A 23,128-nucleotide genomic window follows, 5' to 3' on the forward strand; every position below is an offset into this window, starting at 1 on the left:
ATACGTTGGGATGATCACTGAATTACTTTCTACAAAATACTGGCCAATGCACGTCAGGCTTCATAATCGTTTTATATCATATACACACATCTTTGACACACGTCAGAGCTAATTCCAACGCCGCGGCCGATCTAGATAAGCGTAGTTAACTGTTTACAGAACATCGCCCATGATTTGCAGCGTACTGTAGGAGAGTTACAATAATCATATCCAGTGAACATCACACAGTTATGGCTGTCTAGATTGTCGAACAACTGCATATTTGTCTAATAAAAATGATATTCAATTTCACTTTCGATTTCAATTCATTTTCATGTTTCTCAATGAAAAACACATCAAATATAACAAAGTAAAGAGTAATGGTACATAATATCCAGCTAGGAATAGGATGCAAGATGAATTATTGTAAACATACAGAACATGGTGGTCAGTCTATGAAAGTTTGAATCCAAGTATAATTTAAAAAGAAATATGATAAACCCACCTTGTTAAGCAAGCTTATTAAGCGTAAGTCCCAGTATTGAACCGAGTGTAAGATTCTTCACTTCATTAAAAGATTAAAAGAGGCAAACATCCCTTATTTCATTATATCATTTCATTATCATTATGCAAAACGATAACGATATTCACATATTTTTGTTTTCTTTATGGATCAATTAGTGTAATTTTGAGGTCCACGACGTTTCCAATCGTAGAACTAAAAGTTACGTCTTGAATATTAAAGTCAATATTGACGAATCTCGATGGGAAAATTGTTGTTCATTTCATTTCCATTTTATTTCTTTTTTTTCTGGAGTGAATTAAAAATGAAGTGATTATTCAAGTTGGAGACAAATGCAGCATGGAAGTCGCAGGGACATAAATGTACACTGACGTACAAAAATTACATGGTTCAAATACCGTTACTATTGCTTTATATTTCAATTTTGCCATAGAATGCAGAAAATGTTTCTCCCGAACATTTGTCATCATCGAAGCACTCAGAAACGAAACAATTCCTATTTAAAAGTCATAATTATGGAAGTGAAGAGAAAATGGAAACGGACTTTGTCAGTCCACTAAGGCTGCTGATGGATAAAAAACATAATTCTTTGATCTTTACCGACAAAGAGAATAGTATGATAACAATACAGATAATCTTGGACCGTGCTGCACCGATTTTTTTCTTCTCAATTTTAAACACTGATTAAAAGCGACTGATGCCAAAGTATACATGCTGATCGAGTGAGAATGCAGCAATATGAGTAGGGCACATTAGTGGAAGTTTGAGGAAAATCAGACGTTCCGTTGAAAATTATGAATTACGTAGATAGTTAGTGTTTTAGTGCAACCAGGATGGACGGGAAGAATGCTACAGTTCGTGACGTCACGTATGGAAAATAACAAGAAAATAAAAAGAGAATTCCACATTTTTTCTTTGAGTATGAAAAATACACAATTCCTTGACTTGATACTGACATAGAATATGTTAAGGGTAATATTATTAATAATGAGTGCTCTTTCATTATGCTAGAAAGGGGAATATTATGTGGAATTTTCTTTGTATCATTTTATATACATGACGTCGCAAAGTCTCCTCATCTAGCGATGGCAGCACCAAAATTTTTAAAATTCATACGTTTTTAAAGCATTGTCTGACTTTCCTGAAACTTTCACTGACGTGTTCTAATAACATTGTCACGCTCACTCAATCCACGTGTATACTAGAGTTTCATTTACCTTTAACGGGTTCCGATTTAGTATATTTCCATTCTTTTTAATCTGATTTCAATACTCAATCAATGTAGAATGTATAAGACGGGTTAGCACTAACGTGTTGTTGCTATGTCAGGCAAGTGTCACGCTATCCTCCTGATTGTCAAAAAAAAAAAACCACCATCTGCCAGTAGGCATGATTACTTCAGGATTCAAAATAATGATTTGTTAACAGACCTATTCCAGTGAACGTACGATTGCAATTTGGCAGTGTCTCGAATAATGTAAATATAATTAGGTCCACTAAATGAGTAAACAGATATAAGACGAAAGACAACAACAACAACAACAACAACAACAACAGCAACACAAATATACACACAAACGAAGTACTAACCACCAATGGAAAATAATTTTACTTCGATGTTTCAACTGTTGAAACAGCACCTGACAGTAATAATGGCAAAAAAAAAAATCAATAATAAGGACACTGATGACGATGATAATGATGATAATAATAAAATGATTCTTATCATCATTATCATTAGTAATAATAACATTAATAATAAAAATCATGATAATTTTACCGCAATCAACAATAGTGTTCATGATAACCTCACGGTAACTATAATAATATGAACAACAACAATGATAACAATATTTACAATACGATGCTGATAAGACAAGCTTTTCGTGGGGGAAACAAAATAGATATAAAAATTGACATTACGACAAGTATTTGATTTAACTGATTTACTTAAACTGCAACGTCAGTAGAGACAGTCTATATCTTGTGATCGACTTGGTAGCAAAGAGCAAATGGCTCTCGCCATCGATATGATAGCTGGTTAAGATTAATGGGATCTTTTTCAGGAACGACATCAAAGAATGCACACGAGTAACCTTACAGAGGGTAGATTGATAACTTAAAAACATTTTGAAGAACGCATGATAACAAGACAATAGATCGGTAATCGAAACACAACACGTAAAATTGAAAGGTAAATAACAATCACACAGACGATTGAATTATCATTTGTGACGGCACAAAACTGTTAAAAGGTGACAAGCATAAATCTGAGAAACATTTCAAAAATTGTCTAACTACTTTGATTCCAATTGCAATCATTCGCTGCACTGGCAGTCTGCATTTATTTACTGCCTGCCCTACTTGAAAGAACACAGTGTACCACAGTGTGTTCACAGTGTGTTCACATAGTCGACTATGTGAAAAGGCTCGAATTTAAGAGTGTGAAGATGATTTCACACTGTGGTGTGGTTTTCACAGAGTGTTCACATAGTAATGCTTTGTTTCACACTGTGAATTGATGACTCACATTGTGTTCACACTGTTAAAACGCTCGAATTTAACAATGTGAAAAGATTTCACACTGTGTTTCACACTGTGTGCATACTGTGTTTCACATGGTGTTCTTTCCAGCAGGGGCAGAAGAAATCACTGCACTATCACCTACGCAGTGTAGTAATCTTAGGAGAAACAATACCAGGAGAATACAGCAGCAGTAGCAAATAAAAAAAAAAAGAACAGGAGAATAGGGATGACAAAAGCAAAATTACGAATGAAATTTCAAATGAAATTAAGCTAACCAGTTATCAATAAATTACAAATAATTCAAAATAGAAGTGTAGGCCTGGTGCAGACAGACTTGCTGTCAACCTACGAGAGCGGCAGTTTCAATGGATTCAACATCAAATGAAGTAATACATTATTAACTTTATTCAAAACAAGCCTTGATAAAATGATTCTCTCTGATTCTGTCTGATTTTGCTGAAATACTGATATACCTATCATCAACATTCCACGAGAAAAAAAAAAAAAAAGAGTTCATTCGAGTAGATTCCTCTTTGAATAGTATCGTTGTCCTATTCCATAGTGCTCGTTAATGCTGGAGCAGGCTAAAAAAAATAAGACGCTCATCATCTGTTGTCTCTAGGAGTGGATCCCAAGTTGCCAATTTGCAGCGGGGTGTATACCGAGACGACGTCTCTGTTGCCAACGTTTAGCAACGTATACCGCGGGTTTGCCTCTGTCTCTAGCGTGTCAATTTCATAGACACTGTCTCGTTGTAATGATGCCGATTGTGCCTGGGCGCCAATCTCCGAAGGAGCTATGTTCTGGTACTGCTCTTCAGCTTCCTCTCCTATTTCGGACGTAGAGGGGGCATCAACACACGCCGTCTTCCCACTGACGGTGGGAATTATTTCATATTGGAAACTGCTCTCGTACGTACTGATGTCGTCTGCAAGGTTAATCAAGCAGAAGAGGAAGAAATGGACAAACGAAACAAACATGCACATATGCGTTCTATTCACATTTGAAACCGAGATACGTTTCGCACGCATAAAGATTAGTTTTAACCTATGTCGCAGGAAAAATGTACAACAAGCAGTTTCACCGTAATGCAAAGAAGGTTAATGCTACACAAATGGGTAAGTGCTGGAAAGAAGCGCCACAAGTATACAGTGCTACTGAACAAACGCAAGCATGCATGTGTGGTTAATAGATTTATTACTTTTAGGCCTGTTATAAACTATGATACACATTTGACTGCAATCCTATTTACTGTGCATGACAAGCTGATAACAGCCAGCGATGAATATAACTTTATTGCTTAATTCCAATCAGATTTAATTTCCATTGGCATATAAATTCTTTCAAATGTAATGTTCACAAAAGTCAATGTAAGACCAACTATGCATACGTATATTTGAAGGCAAAAACGAAATTAAAAAATTGCATGATTTGTATTACACTGTTTGACCGAAGTCATTATGCATTTGTTCTTGGAAAAGAGAGACTATAACCTAAAAGACAGGCTTGTTATGGCGATGTGGGCCACTCAATTGAAGACCTGAATATAAGAACGATCCAAGTCCAATTTTTGGCCAAATTCAGTTTGACATGGGATATTGTAGCTTGTGCATGGACTCGTCTTGTGTATAAATGATAAATCCTAATTACCTCCGGAAGTGCCTGAAATAAATGAGTTAAATCTTATATGAATGTAATAATGAAGGACTTGGGTCATTCTTTCATTCATATTATAGCGCCCTCTCTCGTCCTTCTCTCATCTCTATAGCAGAATATCATGTATATGAATCAAAGAACGACCCAAGTCCATTATGATTCAAAGAACGACCCAAGTCCATCACACAAAATGGCCTCTCCACAATTAATGTAAATGTTTTGTCATAATATTATGTTATAATTTGTATATATATACAATGTTGCCTTCCCATCACAGTTGAATATAATATTATTGGACAAATAAAAAAGATATAATTTTTTTTTTAAAGTTTACTCGAAATGGTCTTCCATGGACTTGGGTCGTTCTTATATTCAGATACTCAATTAAGTATAAGAAGTAAAAACAAAACAGGTATAGCAAAGAGAGCACAAAGAAGCGCGCGCGTACACACACACACACACACACACACAGACGATCGAGGAGACAACGACTGAAATGACAAAAAAAAAAACACACACAACAGCAACAACGACGACGGCAACAACACCAATTATACCAATAGTTGACTACAATACTACCACCTTACCTTTTGTTATTCGGACCATTCTCGGATATTCTCTTTGCAATCTGTAAATGATAAGAATAAAATAGCATACAAATAATTGTGACAAAGACAAATAGAAAAGGTTTGGTTGTTGTGCATGTGATGACTGTTGAATTCCCGAAGAAGTTTTTCAGAAATATATATTTTTTTAAACGAATGTTTGAACATTCTATTTTGCCTCCTAAGAGTTACCATGCGTGGCATATTGTGGCAACCTTCTAATATGGGATCTATGAATATTTTCTAAAATTCTCCTATTCTCTCTCTCTCTCTCTTTGTTTAATTCTATTTCTTTCCCTTCTTCGACGCCTTATCAACCGACGCGCACTTCTTGGACTTATCAATGTTGTTTACCTGTTCGTCGTGTATCATTATTTTTAATCTTTGCAAATGAGCATTTCGTATGACAAAAGCAATTTCAATAATATGTTTCATCCGTCAGAGTCACCTTGATTTTTGTTCTCTCCTGTACAAAATTCAGGCTACAATCAATTAAAAAGGCAAAACTCGTATTATTTTGGTAAAACGTTTGCATTTTAATACTGAGACGATTGATTCTTGTTCAAAAGGATGGTTTTCGTTTTTGAAAACAGTCCGACGTCTGTCATCCGGCCATGTCGGGACCGGCGATTTTAATTTTTCAGTTAATTTTTCATATTTCTCAATGAAAGAATATACATCAAATACGACAAAGTGTGGACGATGCTTTTTGTTCAATGCAATATGTAGTTGCCGATCCAGTGGTAGGTAGGTAGCTAGCGTAAATAACAACAGTGGTGAAATCTATGCTAGCCTACCCAAGATTATGGTCAGATTTTTCTGGAAATTGAAACACTTTCTTTATTAAAAGTGGAATTCATAAAATCCATACCACATACCATACTAACCTCAGGAATAATTACTACAAATAAATCGTGTGATTTTTGTAGGAGTTTTAATTGAGTTTGAAATATTTTTTTTCGTCTTCATTTTGTGAACACTTCCGGATGATAGAGAAGTCTGGATAAGATATGGGTTCACGTCACGAGTTCGACACCCACGAATCATAAAGCCCATGAGTCATACAGCCCACGAGGTGTATACAGTCCAAGAAGTCATACAGCACATGAGTTCGACACTAAGCAAACAAGGTCAACGAGTCCGACACATGTTACGCACCGTGTTTTAATGTCTGTCGAACTCGTGAGCTGTGTTGCCTCGTGTCGAACTCATGGACCTTATTTGCCTATTGTCGGGCTCATGGGCTGTATGACTCGTGGGCTATACGACTCATAGACCTTTTTTCCAATGTCAAAACTCGTGGGCTGTATGACTCGTGGATGTTTGTCTCGTGGGATAACCTGTAAGTGATGGCCTGTTCGACTTTGGTTGAGAACTTTATACCTCCTTTTGTATAGCGTCCATCCAACGAATCCGACGACGACCACTATCGCCAGCAGTGCTACTATTCCCGCCATCTCTGCCGGGTGAGCCGCTGCCCAGATGTCTCCTCGAGATTTCTTCATAACGGACACGCCGCCCTCATTCGGTGACCCCAGGTGAGGAAGTCTTGGGCTCTCGCCCTTGTCGGCGCCACTACGACCTTGCCCGTGACTTCCTGTTCTCCCTGCTGTCGCCGTCAAAATGGCAGAAATGAAAAGAAGCTCGTGTATAATCAATCAAACAATACACTCGGTTTCATCTTCACTGTATTGACACCATGTACATTATGTGTGAATGTGTGTGTGTGTGTGGGGTGGGGTGGGGGTGGGGGGGGGGGAGGTAGATCCTACAGTGATTGTGATCGAGATAGATTCATGCATGGTTCAGGTTAGCAGCTAGACGCAACGATGATTCACGCGTGTAAAGTTTTGAAACACATGACAGATCGGGGACAAGGGGTTATGAGACACATGGCAAGCCAGTGCGTCAGAAGAATGTGACCTATACCACGATTTCCTTGCTTGACTTATTGACGCATTATCTTTAAGAAATAATTGTCGCTAAGGCACTGCGAGTATAGCCTTGCGTCGAAGAACACTGTCAGTGAGAGTAGTCGTAAAATGTCATCTTCGTTATCTCTAGTACTTTATACTGACCTAAAACTGTGACATTGAAAGAAGCGAGTCTGTAGTGTCGTCATCTTTGTATGCCAAAGATCCAAAAATGGATAAACACGTAGCCACTGTTAAATGTCGAGATAAGATTAATACCATACAGGCCTGTAATACCTAAAAGTTAGAAGCTTTAGATGCTTCCAAACCTTACATATTAAAGACCAACATCATGAAGGGAGGGAAGTGCCCGAGAGACCTGTCTAATGGTAAGAAAAATTTGAGATTTTTTATTTTTTTTTTCGTTTTGTGTAATAATCCGAAAACCGGGTCTCGAGTGCACTTAAGTTACTTATAACGGTAGAGAAAAACTATAATTTGGCTTTTACGTCCAGCACTATTTTGAATTCCAAATCAAAGTATTTGATGAAAATACAATTTTTGTCAATAGGTATGTTACAAATCATCAAAACTAACATATGAATTATGTTGCTCTGACTTCAGGATCGCTCTGTTTGATTTTAGCAACAATAATATTTTGTACCTAGAGTGCCTTCCGTGACTTTCTGTCGTAACCTATAGAGGTTATGGGTGCACGTCATGAGTTCGACACCCACGAATGATACAACCCACGAATCATAATATATGGCCTACAAGACATACAGCCAATGAGTCACACAGCCTACGAGACTTATACAGCCCATTCATGAGTCAAACAGTCTCTATGTTCGACACTCAGCAAACGAGGCCCATGAGTTCGACACTATTATAATCAAACAAAGCGTTACAGTGTGAAACTCGTGGACCTTGTTTGCCTATTCTCGAACTCGTTGGTCTTGATTGCCTATGGGTCTCGTGGGATGACCCCGTCGCTGTCGGGTCGCCTGCATCAGTGTGTATATATCACGTACATAATGTATCATAGCGTTAAAAAGTCATCGAATATGTTTTACAAAACATAATTCTATTAATATAGCATAACATATGTGTCAATATTTTGAGGTGTTCATAAGATCATGCGCAAAATCCGTTGGTCTCATGACAAAACAAGCAGCTCATGGCGCTAGACGAGTGTAAATATTAGAATGAGATTTGAATAAAATTGCATTTGGAATATTTGAAAGCATTCTAACGTTCTGCAAGTCTTAAGATACTTAATGTCTGACGTAGGTGCACGTCAAAAGATTAAACTTGACTTTCAATAACAAGGAAAAGATCTTGATCTCAACAATTATTTCGATCGTCAAAACGTTTGGTTGTACACGGCATTATGCCTGGGACAGAATGATAGCTCTTGTGGGGGCGCTCTTTACATGTAGGTTCTTGGCTATAATGTTAACTAACGAGCACCTGTTGAAACGAGCTAGTGAATGGCCTGAATACATTCACCCTGGAATCTCAACAGCTGTGCTTGGGTATCGAGTCGAACAGAAATTAACGCCTCCAATTACTTTATTTTGTTTTTTGACGCCAGTTGGACCGCATTTTGGCGCTTGTGTAGAATGATAGCTGTTAGCGGAAACACTATACAGTCGGAATAGACCGATTTACTGACATACTAAAATTATTATGCCGCTGATTCCCAGCATGGACGTACACTGATTACGGTCCTATGTAGAAACGGATTATTTCATTCACCCTCACTTGATCCATGCCTTCATTAGTTGGAATACTTGTTTCACTTGTTGCTATGTCGGACCTCAGGCAAACTTTATGGTTGTTTGTAAACAACGATAACTATTCTAACCTTTGTTACAAACTATGCGTAAAACTTAAATGAACACTCAAATTCTTTTCTTCCTGGATTGACGTTTTTACTAACTGAAGTATTCGAAATGGTGCACATATTATTCAGATCATTGGACGGTGTTGGAAAGTTAAATCCGTTGCTACGAGTACGTAGCCAATATATGTCTCACCTGGATTCTCGGCTCCTCTGGTTCCGGGGCTGCCCCTCGCACTCTTGGTCCCCGAGCTGCCGGGGCCACCTGGCTCGAAAGGCAGAAGAGTAGCCGCAGCCGGTCCGTCTGTTCAAATCAAAACGAGTCCGACAATAGCAAAAACGAAGCCATTACAAAAGATTGAATAGGATTCTAAAAATGGTCAGGCCTCTGGTCGGGGACAATTAATTTTACCGCTAAGATGATTATGATCTCCATTGTGACGCTTCCAAGTTTCCTTTAGCAATAATGTGGCCTGATGAAATAATTAGCACCAGTGCTGCATGTGATATAGTACTCTAATGGAATGATTAGCACCAGTACAGCAACAATGTGCACGAGTGGATCGATAATTAGCACCAGTGCAGCATGGAGTAATTAGAACAGGTCCAGCACGTTAAGAAGTAAATTAGATATCCAAAATATACAAATACACGTCCTTGAGCTCAATCGCTTTCCAGGACATTGACCTCCGGATATCAGCTATTATTCCATTCTTTGGTGGTGAACACTCTCGTGTTTCACACATTGAAGAAAATATAAAATAGGCGGATGATACTTTTTCATCACTTGCTGACATTATCCAAAATAATTTCTGTTGTTTGTATTATCAAATAAACAACTCAATACCGTTTTAAACTTCTAGTTGTGATTTGTTTAAAGACCTCGTTGTTAAGACTAAACTCAATGAAAACCTACATTAATTCATAAATAATGGGTTTCGCTCGCAGAGGTAAACACACAAAGTATAAACTTTCATATCTATAATCGAGCAACATCAATTTTGACAATCATCAAACCATGACAAGGAGAACAAAAATAATCTGTATGGGTTGAGGGTAAGTAATCAAAAAGATTACTTGTCCTCTGTGTAAGCATGTAGAATTGGCTTTAAAATTCGTGTTCCTGCAATCTTTTTGACCAATGACCCCCCCCCCCCCCTGTCATTTGTCCTTTGCTCGGTCTGTACATCACTGTACTGGGCGTTAATACATGATACAGAATTGCAAGACAGAGCAGACGTTTATAGCATGAAGCTACTTACTGTTGTAGCTCCATGGGATGCGCATACAGAGATGTGTACGGTTAATTAACGCAGTGTATTTTGCAAGGAAAATGACCTTGTGTATTTCTGCGGCAAACATCTTCTCTTCCTGGCGCCACTTTTGTGGTCAGAGTCTTTTTGACGCATCCTGAAGAATTCAACCGTCTTATTATGTCGTCAAGACAAACACACGCATGCACCTACCCACAAATCATAATATTGCGGTCATGCAATGATTGTAAGTGTTAGCATCAAACTTCTTCAGCCAAAAAAAAGAAAAAAGAAAAGAAAAGAAGAAGAAGACAAAAAAAAAAACAGCCAAAAAAAAAGGGGGGAAGAGAAATAGAGAAGACATGATAATAGAAGGATAAAGGTTAATATAGTTAACGAAAAAAAGAAAAAGAAAAACAAACGTATTTGATGAACAATTATATATTTATTTTGAAATCGTTAGTCGCTTGGTAAATAGGGAGACAAAAAAAAGTTCCCCCATGTTTCCAAAGTAAAAAAAAACCAAACAAACCGCGAATTAAAAAGGAAAATATCAAAATCAAAGAGAGAGAGAGAGCGACAGAAGAAAAACAAAACAAAACAAAAGCAAGGTACGGATAACAAATGTCCCCACACCCGTTATATTTTCTTCTCTCATTTACAGCTAACCAGGCATACACAATAACATCAGCCCCGTACGCCGCCCTAAATGCCCTATACCCTTCTGGATGAGTTTGCAGTGGGGTAATTTGTCTCCAAAGTTTAAGAAGAGATGCGGGCCTATAACATTAAAGATACGAACATTACTGCAACGGCCAGTGGAAGGTAGCGAACTCGCCGGCAAATAATTAACAAATCCCTTAGTCATGTGGTGTGTTAAAGGTGTTCATGATCTGCGTGCAGGATTAAACACCTTTGGGCGACTTCTGAGAGTATAAGATTAAATTTTATCGACCAACTCGAGGTCTCGAAATGGCTTAGAGCAATAATCATTCATTGAACAAAATATATCAGAAAGAGTGATGATAAGTTGTACACATTTATTTATTCATTCATCTTTTCAAAATAAGCATCGAGCGAGCCAGGATGGGTGGTGGTAAAGTGCAGTGTATTTGTATCTGACATGATTTCTTTTTTTCTCTCTCCATTTGTTCTATTTATTTTGGTTTTGGGGGACTTTTTTGTCTATTGTTCGCGAAATAAATCTTTCAGCGTCTGCGCGGGAAACATTACTATCCCCTAGAATAGTAAATGGGCAATGACCCAGGGGAGGCGGGGGTATAGGGCCTTATATGACAGCATACTGGATGCACGTGGATACTTTCCCCACTTGAGTTACACCTGTACACTCATTGTTGATGACTCAGTTCTACATTTCCGTTTATGGAAAAGTTATAAATGTTCGCCTTGTAACAAACAGAGGTTTATGATATTTATGTCGCTCAGTTTTACCTCGGTCCAATCCCGCGGAAATGAAAACTGACATGATGTGGGGAAAAAAAATCATCGTTGTTATAAAGCTGGTGACTGTTAAAGGTATTGTTTACCATTGGGAGCAGTGATTTAAGAAATATTCGAGTTAACACATTGGATGCATATGACTGTGCAGATCAATTGTATCACGAAACATCCTACCATATAAAAAAAAATCGCAATAAGGCGGAAAATATAAGGAGATATAGCTATCTTTCTCAATAAATGACAACTGTAGACGGGTTATTCTAGAAACAGTGCTATCATAACTATTGTTCACATCTTGTAAATTTAACATTGATTATACTGATTAACATTAATTTTTTACATTGGTTGTTTCTATCCCTAGCTCACATTTTATAACAATTTTGAAGCACTAAAGCTGGGTTTTTGTTTCATATATGCAAAATGGTAAATAATGCCTTTAACAGCGTGTGATCCAGGCTGGACAATGGAAGACGAAGGGAGGGGGTGGGGGGGGGGGGGTTAGGAGTTTGTGTGTATGTTACAGGGGAGGGGATAGTATTACCTGGTATTGCAGCGGGCACGCAGTGGCCTTCCATGGGCTTCCATCCGGGACAGCAGCCCAAGTCTAGCTTATAGATTTGCTTCGTCGCGTCTCGGTAAGCCGTGTGGTACACAACCCTGAACGAAATGATCAAAATATTGATAATGAATAGCTCTGCTTATCCATAAAAGACTGAAGAGTAGGCCAACATAGATGATGCGACCGGTGATACGTATGAAATTGGGAAATATTTTATAATAAAAAAATAAAGTTTTGATGAGAAATTGTAAAAAAATAGACAGAAAATCCTAAACCAAAAACTACATGCTTGGGTTTGGAGGGGAACTTTATCGTGTACAGTCGTGTAAAAAACCTAAGAGATATTCTAAAAACGGAGACTGAGTCTGGAAAATGAAGAAGAAGAAGAAGTGCGTTCCAACTAGCGAGCCAATAATAAGGGGGACTCTCACGGCAGGTACAGTGATGGAAGTGCGTGACTAAACGGGTTGCATCCTGCCTTGGGGGACACACACTGTTTTCGTCTCACTATTCCCGCATGTATTACATACCGACAGTATTCAACGCAAAAATAATGACAGTTTCAACACAAAGAGATTACATGATTATACAAGAGAAACCCTTCACTGAAGTATAAGTGCACTGTGGTTGGTTGCCTAAAAATATCTATATTACTACCTTAGCAGCCACGGGAAAACAGATTTTATAATGTAATCTTAACCCTTTCAGTGCCAGGGAATGTAGACAGTGCATGTGTACAGCGTCATGGGGTCTTCTGTGTTCATCAGCACTCAGACAAAGGGTTGCAGGCGTCATATGTACTGTCCCGAAATTGAGCACAGATGGACACACGATAAACGAGATGTTCAAATTCGGCTCTGATCGTATAAACTTCATGTAATTCCTTAAGGCATCTCAAGCCATCCCGACAGCAACTTCGTGAGCGGCGGCAAAATCTTTGGCAAGCTAAAAAAACCAAGCAAGCAAGCAAGCAAGCAAACAAACAAACAAACAAACAAACAAACAAACAAACAAACAAACAAAAATAGTCCGAAGATCTTGCGCAGTTTTATCTTATAACAAAAATTCACATCTTCATGTATAGCGCCTTTTAGCGTGGTTTGCATGTCAACGTGTGATCAACCTTTTGTATAGGCATCGTACTTGCATCGGCTGTTGATTGGCTTTTAACCAAGTTCGGGGCCAACTTCGTGGGAAATTGAAAATTCCATATTATTCGCATGGCCAACTTGTGTCAATTTTGGGACAGTGCGACGTCACCCTCAATGTCGTTGCCATAATTATATACCTGTAAGAGGAACATCGTGAGGTGCAAAACCAGTCGCAGCAGGTGGCAGTGCGCTTGGTGGTGGACTCGATGAAAGTCTCTCGTATTGTGATCCAGGAGCTGGTTGGTGGATGAGAAAGGAAATTTGGACGAAAGTTAAGTTCAGTGCCTCACTCCTTACCGGTACTGTCAGTATAAGAAAGCCGAGTCACGGTACCATTACGTCTTTACTTGATACAGTTACTTGTGCGACCAAGGGGAATGGAGTCACAACCGTCTTATTTCCTTTGCTAGAGGTTCGATGCCGCCACTCAAAAATCATTTGACGCATGTGCCTAAGCGGATCTGCCCCGCAGATGGGAAGACAATTGACTCGTGTCTCATCGCATAATCACCATACCTGGAAAGATATGTCCTTGTGGTGATAATCATGATACTTTTCGCCACACCTACTTATAAGAGATAGGTTATGATAAAGACACGGGGATGCGTGAAAGAAATTGCGAAAAAAAGGATGAAACAAAAATGAAAATTACTCGACTGGGCATGCTCGGGCACTAATTTGATACATCTTTCAATAAAGGCTTATACTTGAAGATTATTCCTCATCAGTTTAATTTGTGGGGAAATAGGTGGAAAATGATAAAAACGGCTTTCCTGGATGGTACAGGTTTAAACACTTTCACATGATACAGCTCTGATTTAAGCTTTTGCACAAATTTCTGGACGGGATTGACTTTTGTTTTTTATGCTTTATGAGATTTCATTCCATTTGATAAACAAACAGGCAAAAATATAGCCAAGATGAATCTTCAGATCCCTCAGCAAGACGGCGGCATCGAACATTGATCATCAAAGGCACAAATGCACCTTTTTTGTGTACATTAATAGAAAACTAAGAAGTGTTTGAATAATTACAGCCAGTTGGAACTACAACTCTTAAAAATCCTTGGTACGACTTGAGGTTTTCATACATTATTGATATTGACAGTTGCACTAATCATACAATATAATGTCTTCTGTTTTCCCCTCTCCTCCTCCTTCTTCTTCCTCCTCCTCCCCTGTTGTTATTTTATTACATCCTACCCAACAGCATTCTTAGTAAAATCAATTATCGCCACTATCATGACAATAGTTGTAGTATTATATCACCATTACAATTATCATTAAGACATCGTCATTATCATCACTGATATGAATAATAGGTGCAGTAGTAGAGACATTTTTGTTGTTGTTATAGTTACTACAAGCATTACTCTTGCTGATATTGCCATATCTACCTTTAACAATGAACATCAAGGCCGCAGGCTATTACAACAAATGAAACAAAAAAATATATATGTATGGATTGAGACAATTGGCAAAAAAGAAAACAAACTAAAGCAAAATAAAAGAACGGAGAAACAAGTTAATGCAACTTTTGTCCACCCGTGCCATCATTATCATTATTGTTATTATTATTATCATCATCATCATCATCATCATTATTATTATTATTATCATCATCATCATCATCATCATTATCATTATCGTAATCATCATCATCAATATCATCATTACTTTTGTTGTTATGTGGGCATCTATAAAGACAAATCTCTTCTGTGATAAAAAATTGCAACAAAGACAAAATCGATCAATAACACAACCAAACATCAAAGTACATTATTGTAAGACAACAGGAAAGGACGCACAACCTTATTATGCAGACGGATAAACAATAGCAGAGCCAAACATTATAGAATCGCGTGTAATAAAGTCAGCTAAATTTAAGGCCTTGCATTTAAGATGCCGAGAGTAGACGTTACCCCAAATTGGTTTCACCTCAATGTGACGGCTGCCTTTTCTCCACTGTGAAGGATATCTAGCCCAGACAGTATTATGAGTCACGCACGTATAAAATCATGAAATCGGGAAGCGAATGCAAACATTTTTGTGCGATGGGATGTGAGTCGTATAATTTGGCATCCTTGTATATTCACTCTCATTTTGCATGTTCTTTTATCTTGTACAAAAGAGATCTGGAAAGAAAAACTACAACACTCGTATGGGAAACAGGCTATTACGTAATACTCGTGTATGCAAGTGAAGATAATTAATTTTGACAATGAGCATAGACAACTTCTCTATCCGAGGAAGTTTTATCTCGTTCAACGTTTGCCCTATAGGGATATTTATACATTAATACTTTGTCATGGACCAATGTGTTTCTTTCTTTCCTCTTGACTCATTTTCACTCTACGCGATACTTGTCATATTTGTCTCAAATCTTTAATCTTCGAATGTTTGGATCTTCCCTACTGGAAAGATCACAGTGTCCCACAGTGTGTTCACAGTGTGTTCACAGTGTGTTCACAGTGTGTTCATATAGTCGACTATGTGAAAATGCTCGAATTCAACAGTGTGAAGAAGATTTCACACTGTGGTGTGGTTTTTACAGAGTGTTCACATAGTAATATTTTGTTTTACACTGTGAACTGACAACTCACATTTTATTCACACTGTTAAAGCGCCCGAATTCAACAGTGTGAAGAGATTTCACACTGTTTTCACACTGTGGTTCTCACACTGTGGGACATTGTGTTCTTTCCAGCAGGGGTGTTGCATAATTATTAGTGTCTACGGTACTACAGTTGTTTGGAGAAAGTGTATAAGCAAGGACGACATTTGCAAGTTTGGTACGTGTAGCTATAAGAATAACCTTGCCAAAACTTGCAGGAAACTTAAGTGAGAAAAACGGAAAAAAGAAACGAAAAAATGAGCGATAAAGATGGTAAACTGAAAAACTGAAAATTGAGAATTGAAAATGAGATTAAAAATGAATACGAGTGTAGATATGAAAACTTTAAGAAAATTGGAAGGATAGGAGTGGAACATTTGGTTATCAGTTTGTTTGAAATTCTCTTCTAATCTCAACTCCACATTGGCACCAGATCGTTGGATATCAAATCTAAAAATGCAAAAGTTTCCTTGTGTGGGAGGGGGATACCTCCAGACCCTCCTACTCCCTCCAACGCACCTCTCGCTCCCCTTTCCCCTGCTCCGTCACTGGGCTTAGGTATTCGATTTTCAAATAATTCAAGCAGTAAATGAGAAAATCACATTTATTGTTACAGAATTCATTTTGTATATGTTTTCTCTTTGCCTTTTTGATCGTCTTACCTTCTTTGTATTATTGTAAACTTTCCACATATGCCATCCAGTCCATCATGATCGTTGAATTTTAGTTCTAAAAACCCAAAACACTCCTTCCCAAACCCTCCCAGGCTTGCGGGTTACTCTCACGATGGAACATATTCTGTCTATACCCTGTTTTTTATCTAATTGCATGATTATGCTCTGCTCGGATCAGATTTAGAAACTTGGGGGCACCGCAACCATTCCAACCACTCAGCTTATCGAAGGAAGTTATTCCTCAATTAGTATTTCCGATAGAAAGCGACTCGTTTTCTTGAACATGAAATACTAGAGCCTGACTTTAAACTAAACGGGTTACTGCTGTAGCTTCCCGTTATGTTGACTCTTGCCGCGAACGATAAGCAAACTTTAGCTTATTCAAGTCATAATGTACGTATAGGAAAAGAAAGTTAAACATCACAAGGGGGGGGGGGGGTGCTGAGTAAGGCAAGACAGAAACCGTCGATGGAGCTGCTCTGAATATTACTGACAACTACAACTGGGATCTTGATTCTGGAAGGCATTTAAAATGTATTTTAGTAAGTCATCATCTGTAACTGATACTTCAAAGCATTTCTTCCTGTACAGACAAGTACAATTCGAGTGCATTGGAATATACGTGTGTGTGTGTGTGTTGGGGGGGGGGGGGGTTGCTTGCTTTTAATTCGTCTTGTTTATAGGGTATTGAAACCAACTCTTTGAGTACATCCCACATCACGAGCAAATGTTTTCCCCACAGATAAAGACATGTGTGCGTACGATTGTGTATGGTTGTGTGTGTGTGTGTGTGTGTGTGAGCGTGCGCTTCCTGCTTGTCGCATGAATGTTCCTACAGCAATCTTTTGATGAGTTTAATGAACAGCTGTCTTTTAAAAACACACACCAACACATACACACCATGAACATTAAAAACCTGAGACTTTGAATCTGAAGATTTTAGAAAATGCTTATAGTTTCATAATAAAACACTCTCGTTGGTGTAGTCACAGGAATCCGAATATTTGCCTGATGAATTATGGCATGCATTATACATACACAGAACTTAGTGTTTCATCAGCCAATGCATCTATGTACTTTGATAGAAATAAGTTTGAGTTCCTTTCTTTCCTTTTAATTTTTAAAGATGCATTTTTTTAATTCAATTTTTTTTCAATTCAATTCATTTATTTTTCATTATTCTTTTTCCAACAAAACATAACGCATAATATATTTGGAATTACATCATAAACATAAACATTCGACTTTGTAAAAGATAAATGATACAAATAAACAAAAGAATGCATACTGGCAAAATAGTACAAAGTTATGCTTCAGTTGAGAAAAAAAAAACAAAGAACTGAGAGGTCCACTAAAAAGCAAGCTTGTATGTTGTGAACCACTCAAAAAATGAACAAGCTTATGAATTACTTATTTACAAATACTTATCACAGATATAATTTACGACAGAACGGAACAAGACAGGAGAAATACAAAAGACATGACACGACTTGACAAAAAAGACGGAAAGAATGGGGAGAGAGAAAGGAAAAGAAAAAAAAAGAGAAAGAGAATAAGAGAATGCCTACACACTGAACTAGGGAAATGGAACAGGGGGTGACTGAGAATGTGCTTCAGAGGGCTGGTGTATGCGCGACTCAAGTAGCTATAAACGAATAGAAATCACAAAGAAAAAAAAAACACTTCGCCTTCACTCACCTGATTGTATTCCAGCACCATCCGGGACCTTGTGCTACTCCATGTGACGTCATCACTCTACCTACGATGAGCAGGAAACACCACCATATTTGTTGCTGAAAGTCCATGATGGATGGCAAACTCACTCTACCCTAGGGCTTCATTCTCCGTCTGATGGATGTCAGCGACTAACATGAAAAGACAACCATATCAATATTAATCACTTAACAGTATAATTGAGTGTGATATGTTTTTGTGTTTGTTTTATCTACATTTATGATTATATTTTTCTATTTTTTCAATCTCATTTGTCAACCTGAAAACTTACAAGCTTGGATTTAATGTACAGTGTTTGGTAGTAGAAGAAACAAAAGATTGAAAACTTGTTAAAATGTCAAAGATATATATATATATATATATATGTATATATATATATATATATATATATATATATATATATATATAATATATCATACATATATAGACGTGGCTGGTGTTGGGTAGCACCCCTTTAATCATCGAGCTTTCGGGCGAAAAGCCCTTCTTCAGGATCTATACAGTCAATGACAACAACGTATAAATAAAATCAACCTAGGTATAAAATCATACTAAACTCAACTATCCTCATATACTATACATTTCAAAATATACTCAGTTGTAATGGTAATTTGGAAGTTTTTCTGTATTGTTGGATGGTGAAAATTTTTAGTATTGGTAGTTTTTGATTGATTATTAAGAACGAGCCTTAGTACAGGAACGCCCCCCCCCCCATATACACAAATACATATAAGATACACCCGACCATAACCTTCACACAGACAATACTACAAGACACACTCAGCACCAACACAGTAAGTTTTGTTTCGAGATTGTATTTAGTAATAGTATGCTGATTTGTTTTTTGTTATAAAATGCGCTGAATTGAGGTATGTTTTATGTTGAGTATATCTTGAAATTTATAGTATATGAGGCTAGTTGAGTTTAGTATGATTTTATACCTAGGTTGATTTTATTTGTACGTTGTTGTCATTGACTGTATAGATCCTGAAGAAGGGCTTTTCGCCCGAAAGCTCGATGATTAAAGGAGTGCTACCCAACACCAGCCACGTCTATATGTGCAAGATTTGCTGTCAATAGATTTACTGTTCTTGCACCGCCCCGCCATGTTGTGGTTAAGTCCTTTGATGTCAGTATAATATATCATACTATATCAAAACTAAAAAGAACAGCATAATTTGGTTGCCCTCATATCAAAACAGTGGTGGGGGGGGGGGGAATCTGATAGTAACTGTCATAAAAAAAATCTACTAACCAAGCACTGCGCGCATACAAACAAAAATGCAAACAAACAAAACAAACAAAGGCAACACAAAACGCACGATGAGACCTGGTCCTCTTCGTCGATGACGCAAGAATGCTAACATAAAGCAATTGTTATGAAAAGGGCACATTTCCTGCAGAGCTGTTACCAATGTATAAGAGGTCATTGTACTTCCCCGCCTTCAGATATATTAGAGGTAATTGCACTTCCTCTGAATGAATGAAAAAAAAATAGATGAAGTAATATGATAAGAATAAATCCATCATAAAAGTGTATATAATATATAGGGCTTAGGTTATCTTACTATCTAAAAACTGGGACTTAAATCCTGTTTAATTATTTGATATTCTATGACTGTTGCGTCACACCACACCTTTGAATAGCTGCGCTCTTTAAAAAAAAGTGGGAAATTAATAAAGAAAAACCACATAAATACGCGGTGTAGACGTTTTACACACCCAAAACGTGCTAAATCCACTTTAGACAAAGTGGAGACTTTTTTTTCCACATATTTGCAATTTCTCTACGTGAAGTTATTATAGGACAAGATGTACCTCCATCAAATGATCGCAAAACAACCCTTCGAAAACTTCTAGATTCCATGATTAAAAAAAAATAATAATATCGATTTGAATCTTTAAATTTTGTGGATTTATCTGATTTTAGAAACAAACATGGATTTAGCACGTTTTGGAAACAAACAACGAACATCCTGATCAGTATGGAAATCTCGTGAACTCAAAATCTTGAGTAATCCTTTAGGAATCTTTCTCATACGTGGCTCAGGAATGAAGCATGATGAGCAGATGAGGTGATTAGATTTAGGGTGAGGTCTATCAAAGGTCAATGGTCAAAGGTCAATGAACCTTGTCTAAATAATTATTTTTTACCTTTTTTATCCTGTTATCTGAAGAACCCCTCGGTGAATTTTCATCAAACTTGGTACACGAGTGCACAATAAGAAGTATATGAACGGGCGAGATTCGCTCAAAGGTCAAAGGTCAAAGGTCAATGATCCTTGTATAAATATCGCAATTATCTATCTAACATAACAAGAACCTCTGCATTGATATTCACCAAACTTAGTACAAAGGTGCACAATGAGAAGTACTTAGTATATGAACCAATAAAATTTTGGGCGAGATTTGCTGAAGGTCAAAGGTCATTGAACTTTGTCTGAATAATTGTTTTTTTTTTTTACCTTGTTAAAGCGATATCTTAAGAACCCCAGGTAAAATATCAATCAAAGTAGGTCATGGGCGTATCATGACGAGTAGATGAACTGATTAGGTTTGGAATGAAATCCACTTGAGGTCAGAGGTTAAAGGTCAAACTAAGATTATCCAATGATGCTGAACTTTAGAAGGGATATTTCTATTCAGATGGAGGGATTAAAGTTCAATGACCATGGTCTCAAGATACTGAAAGCATTTTGCACACAGTAGGAATATAGTGTGTACTATTGATTTATTTTAACTTAAGAAATGCTTTAGCTAACTATTTCAGTGAGTGTATTATTGCTACAGTGAGACGACTGAGTGAACAAGGAGAATCAATTGAAAGTGATTAGTATCCCCGCTTTTATACCACTTCTGTACTGGTAATGAATGTGCCGTTACCACAGGCAGCAACATACAGGGAAACAACAAAAATAGTTAGATCTGCAAACCTTTTGCCTGATTTTGAAGACATAATGCACTGTTGTATACTATGCTTACGTACTTTACAGAACTGTTGAAAAGTGTGAATTGTACATATTTACATCAAGTTTTCTATATGTGCCAATTTTCTCTTGAATCACTTGAAAACTGGAGAAGCAGTTCGATCCGGAAACTTTTTACCTGATTTTAGACCATAATGCGCTGTTACCATGGCAACATACTTTCACCTACCATTGAAAATGTGTCTTGCAAAGCTACTTATCAAATTTATGTACCAAATTTTATTTGAATCGCTTGGAGACTGGAGAAATAGTTCGGTATTCAGGTCTTTTACCTGATTTGGTGATATAATGTACTGTTGTCATGGCAACATACTTTTGCAGCCGTTGAAGGTGTGTCCTGCACATCTTCATACTGAATTCAACAAGTCTGCCAAGTTCCATATAATTATGAATCATTTGAAAATTGTAGAAGTAGTTCGATTTGCAAATTTTTATCTGATTTTGGAGCTATAATGTGCTGTTACCATGGCAACGCATTTCTCCTGCTGTTGAAAACTGGGTTGTGCACAACTTTACCGTGAAATCAACATGTGTGCCAAATTTCATAGCACTCGCTTGAAAACCATAGAAGTAGTTGGATCTGCAAATATTTCATCTGACTTTTATTAGGCTGTAATGCACTGTTACCATAGCAACGCACTTTCTGCTGCTGTTGCAAACGTGTTCTGCTTACACTTAGCAGTGTGCACAATAAAGCATGTTTCCAATAATGTATGCACAGACACACACTCCATCCCGGGGCAGTCAAGAATAGGTCATAATGCTGTTTGCTGATTGGTCAGTGGGGGAGGGGTCGTCCTACTGAATTTAGCACGTTTTGGAAACAAACAGAAATGGATTTATCACGTTTAGGAAACAACATTTTTCATGTTTCTTAATGAAAATTCATTAAATTGGATGTGTCAGATTGTGGGCATGGTGATAAAGCATAGATTACACCAAAAAAAAAAAGTGAAAATGATGAAAAGTAGTTTTGGAAACGAACTCTTCGTTTGTTACGAAACTAGAGGAGGAAATATTTACTGATAGGACAGTGCTGTAATGGTAGAGACTGTCGAGTGATTTAATGAAGGTTGGCCGAATTGGCTTTGTGTAAGTGAAACCAATATCACGAGCAGGACGGGTTCGTAAGATGTGTTTTAAGGAAATGCAAACCAATAAGTCATAACTGTTTCTGTTTAAGCCATGATTTTCTGGGTCAGCAATCCAAAATAATGGTATATTTGACTTTATATACTCGTCGCCTGTTGTGACCCATGATCGATGTTGTACAAAGCCATGGTTGATTTCAAAATCTCGTAGAAAATTGATTACATCTCCTTGATAGCATATGTTTGCTTCTCTCCCGTCTGTGACAGGCGGCCATGGCGTCACTATAAAAAAAAAAATTGGTCACGTAATCCGATATGCTGCATAATGGCTATAACAGGGATTGGGGTCTACCTTGGTCTATTACATGAATATATTATACATATATGACTTATGTCTGGATTAAATATGCGATTAAGTTAGATCACTGTAGGAGTAAGTGTAGTTGTGGCGGGGCTTACGCAATAGAGGTGAGAAAGTACAGAATTGTGTCTATACAATCCTTTAAGACGGTGTTCATTATAGGTTATTGACGGCAGGTGAGAAAGGTAAGACTCATTAA

The 23,128-nt window shown here is 37.5% G+C and overlaps 2 protein-coding genes across 2 annotated transcripts in view; both read right to left on the reverse strand.

Annotated features, from left to right (window-relative positions):
- Positions 1-3,633: 3,633 nt before the first annotated feature.
- LOC139724819 (uncharacterized) lies at positions 3,634-6,756 on the reverse strand. Its single transcript, XM_071635944.1, has 3 exons — positions 6,673-6,756; positions 5,272-5,312; positions 3,634-3,956 (listed from the first exon to the last, which is right to left on the reverse strand). Exons 1-3 carry the CDS (start codon positions 6,744-6,746, stop codon positions 3,634-3,636), a joined length of 438 nt encoding a protein of 145 aa, XP_071492045.1. The 5' UTR covers positions 6,747-6,756.
- A 34-nt stretch (positions 6,757-6,790) lies between these two features.
- LOC139724820 (uncharacterized) overlaps positions 6,791-23,128 on the reverse strand; it is a 44,093-nt gene continuing 27,755 nt past the window's right edge. The window contains exons 5-8 of the mRNA XM_071635945.1: positions 13,607-13,705; positions 12,281-12,416; positions 9,242-9,349; positions 6,791-6,898 (exon numbers count right to left, since the gene is read on the reverse strand). Of these exons, the coding sequence (XP_071492046.1) occupies positions 6,791-6,898; positions 9,242-9,349; positions 12,281-12,416; positions 13,607-13,705 (451 nt within the window). The remainder of the gene's footprint in view (positions 6,899-9,241; positions 9,350-12,280; positions 12,417-13,606; positions 13,706-23,128) is intronic.

The sequence above is a fragment of the Diadema antillarum genome, unplaced genomic scaffold (assembly GCF_040938485.1).
Source record: "Diadema antillarum isolate AM-2024a unplaced genomic scaffold, OU_Dant_1.0 scf00000231, whole genome shotgun sequence".
NCBI lineage: Eukaryota > Metazoa > Echinodermata > Echinoidea > Diadematoida > Diadematidae > Diadema > Diadema antillarum.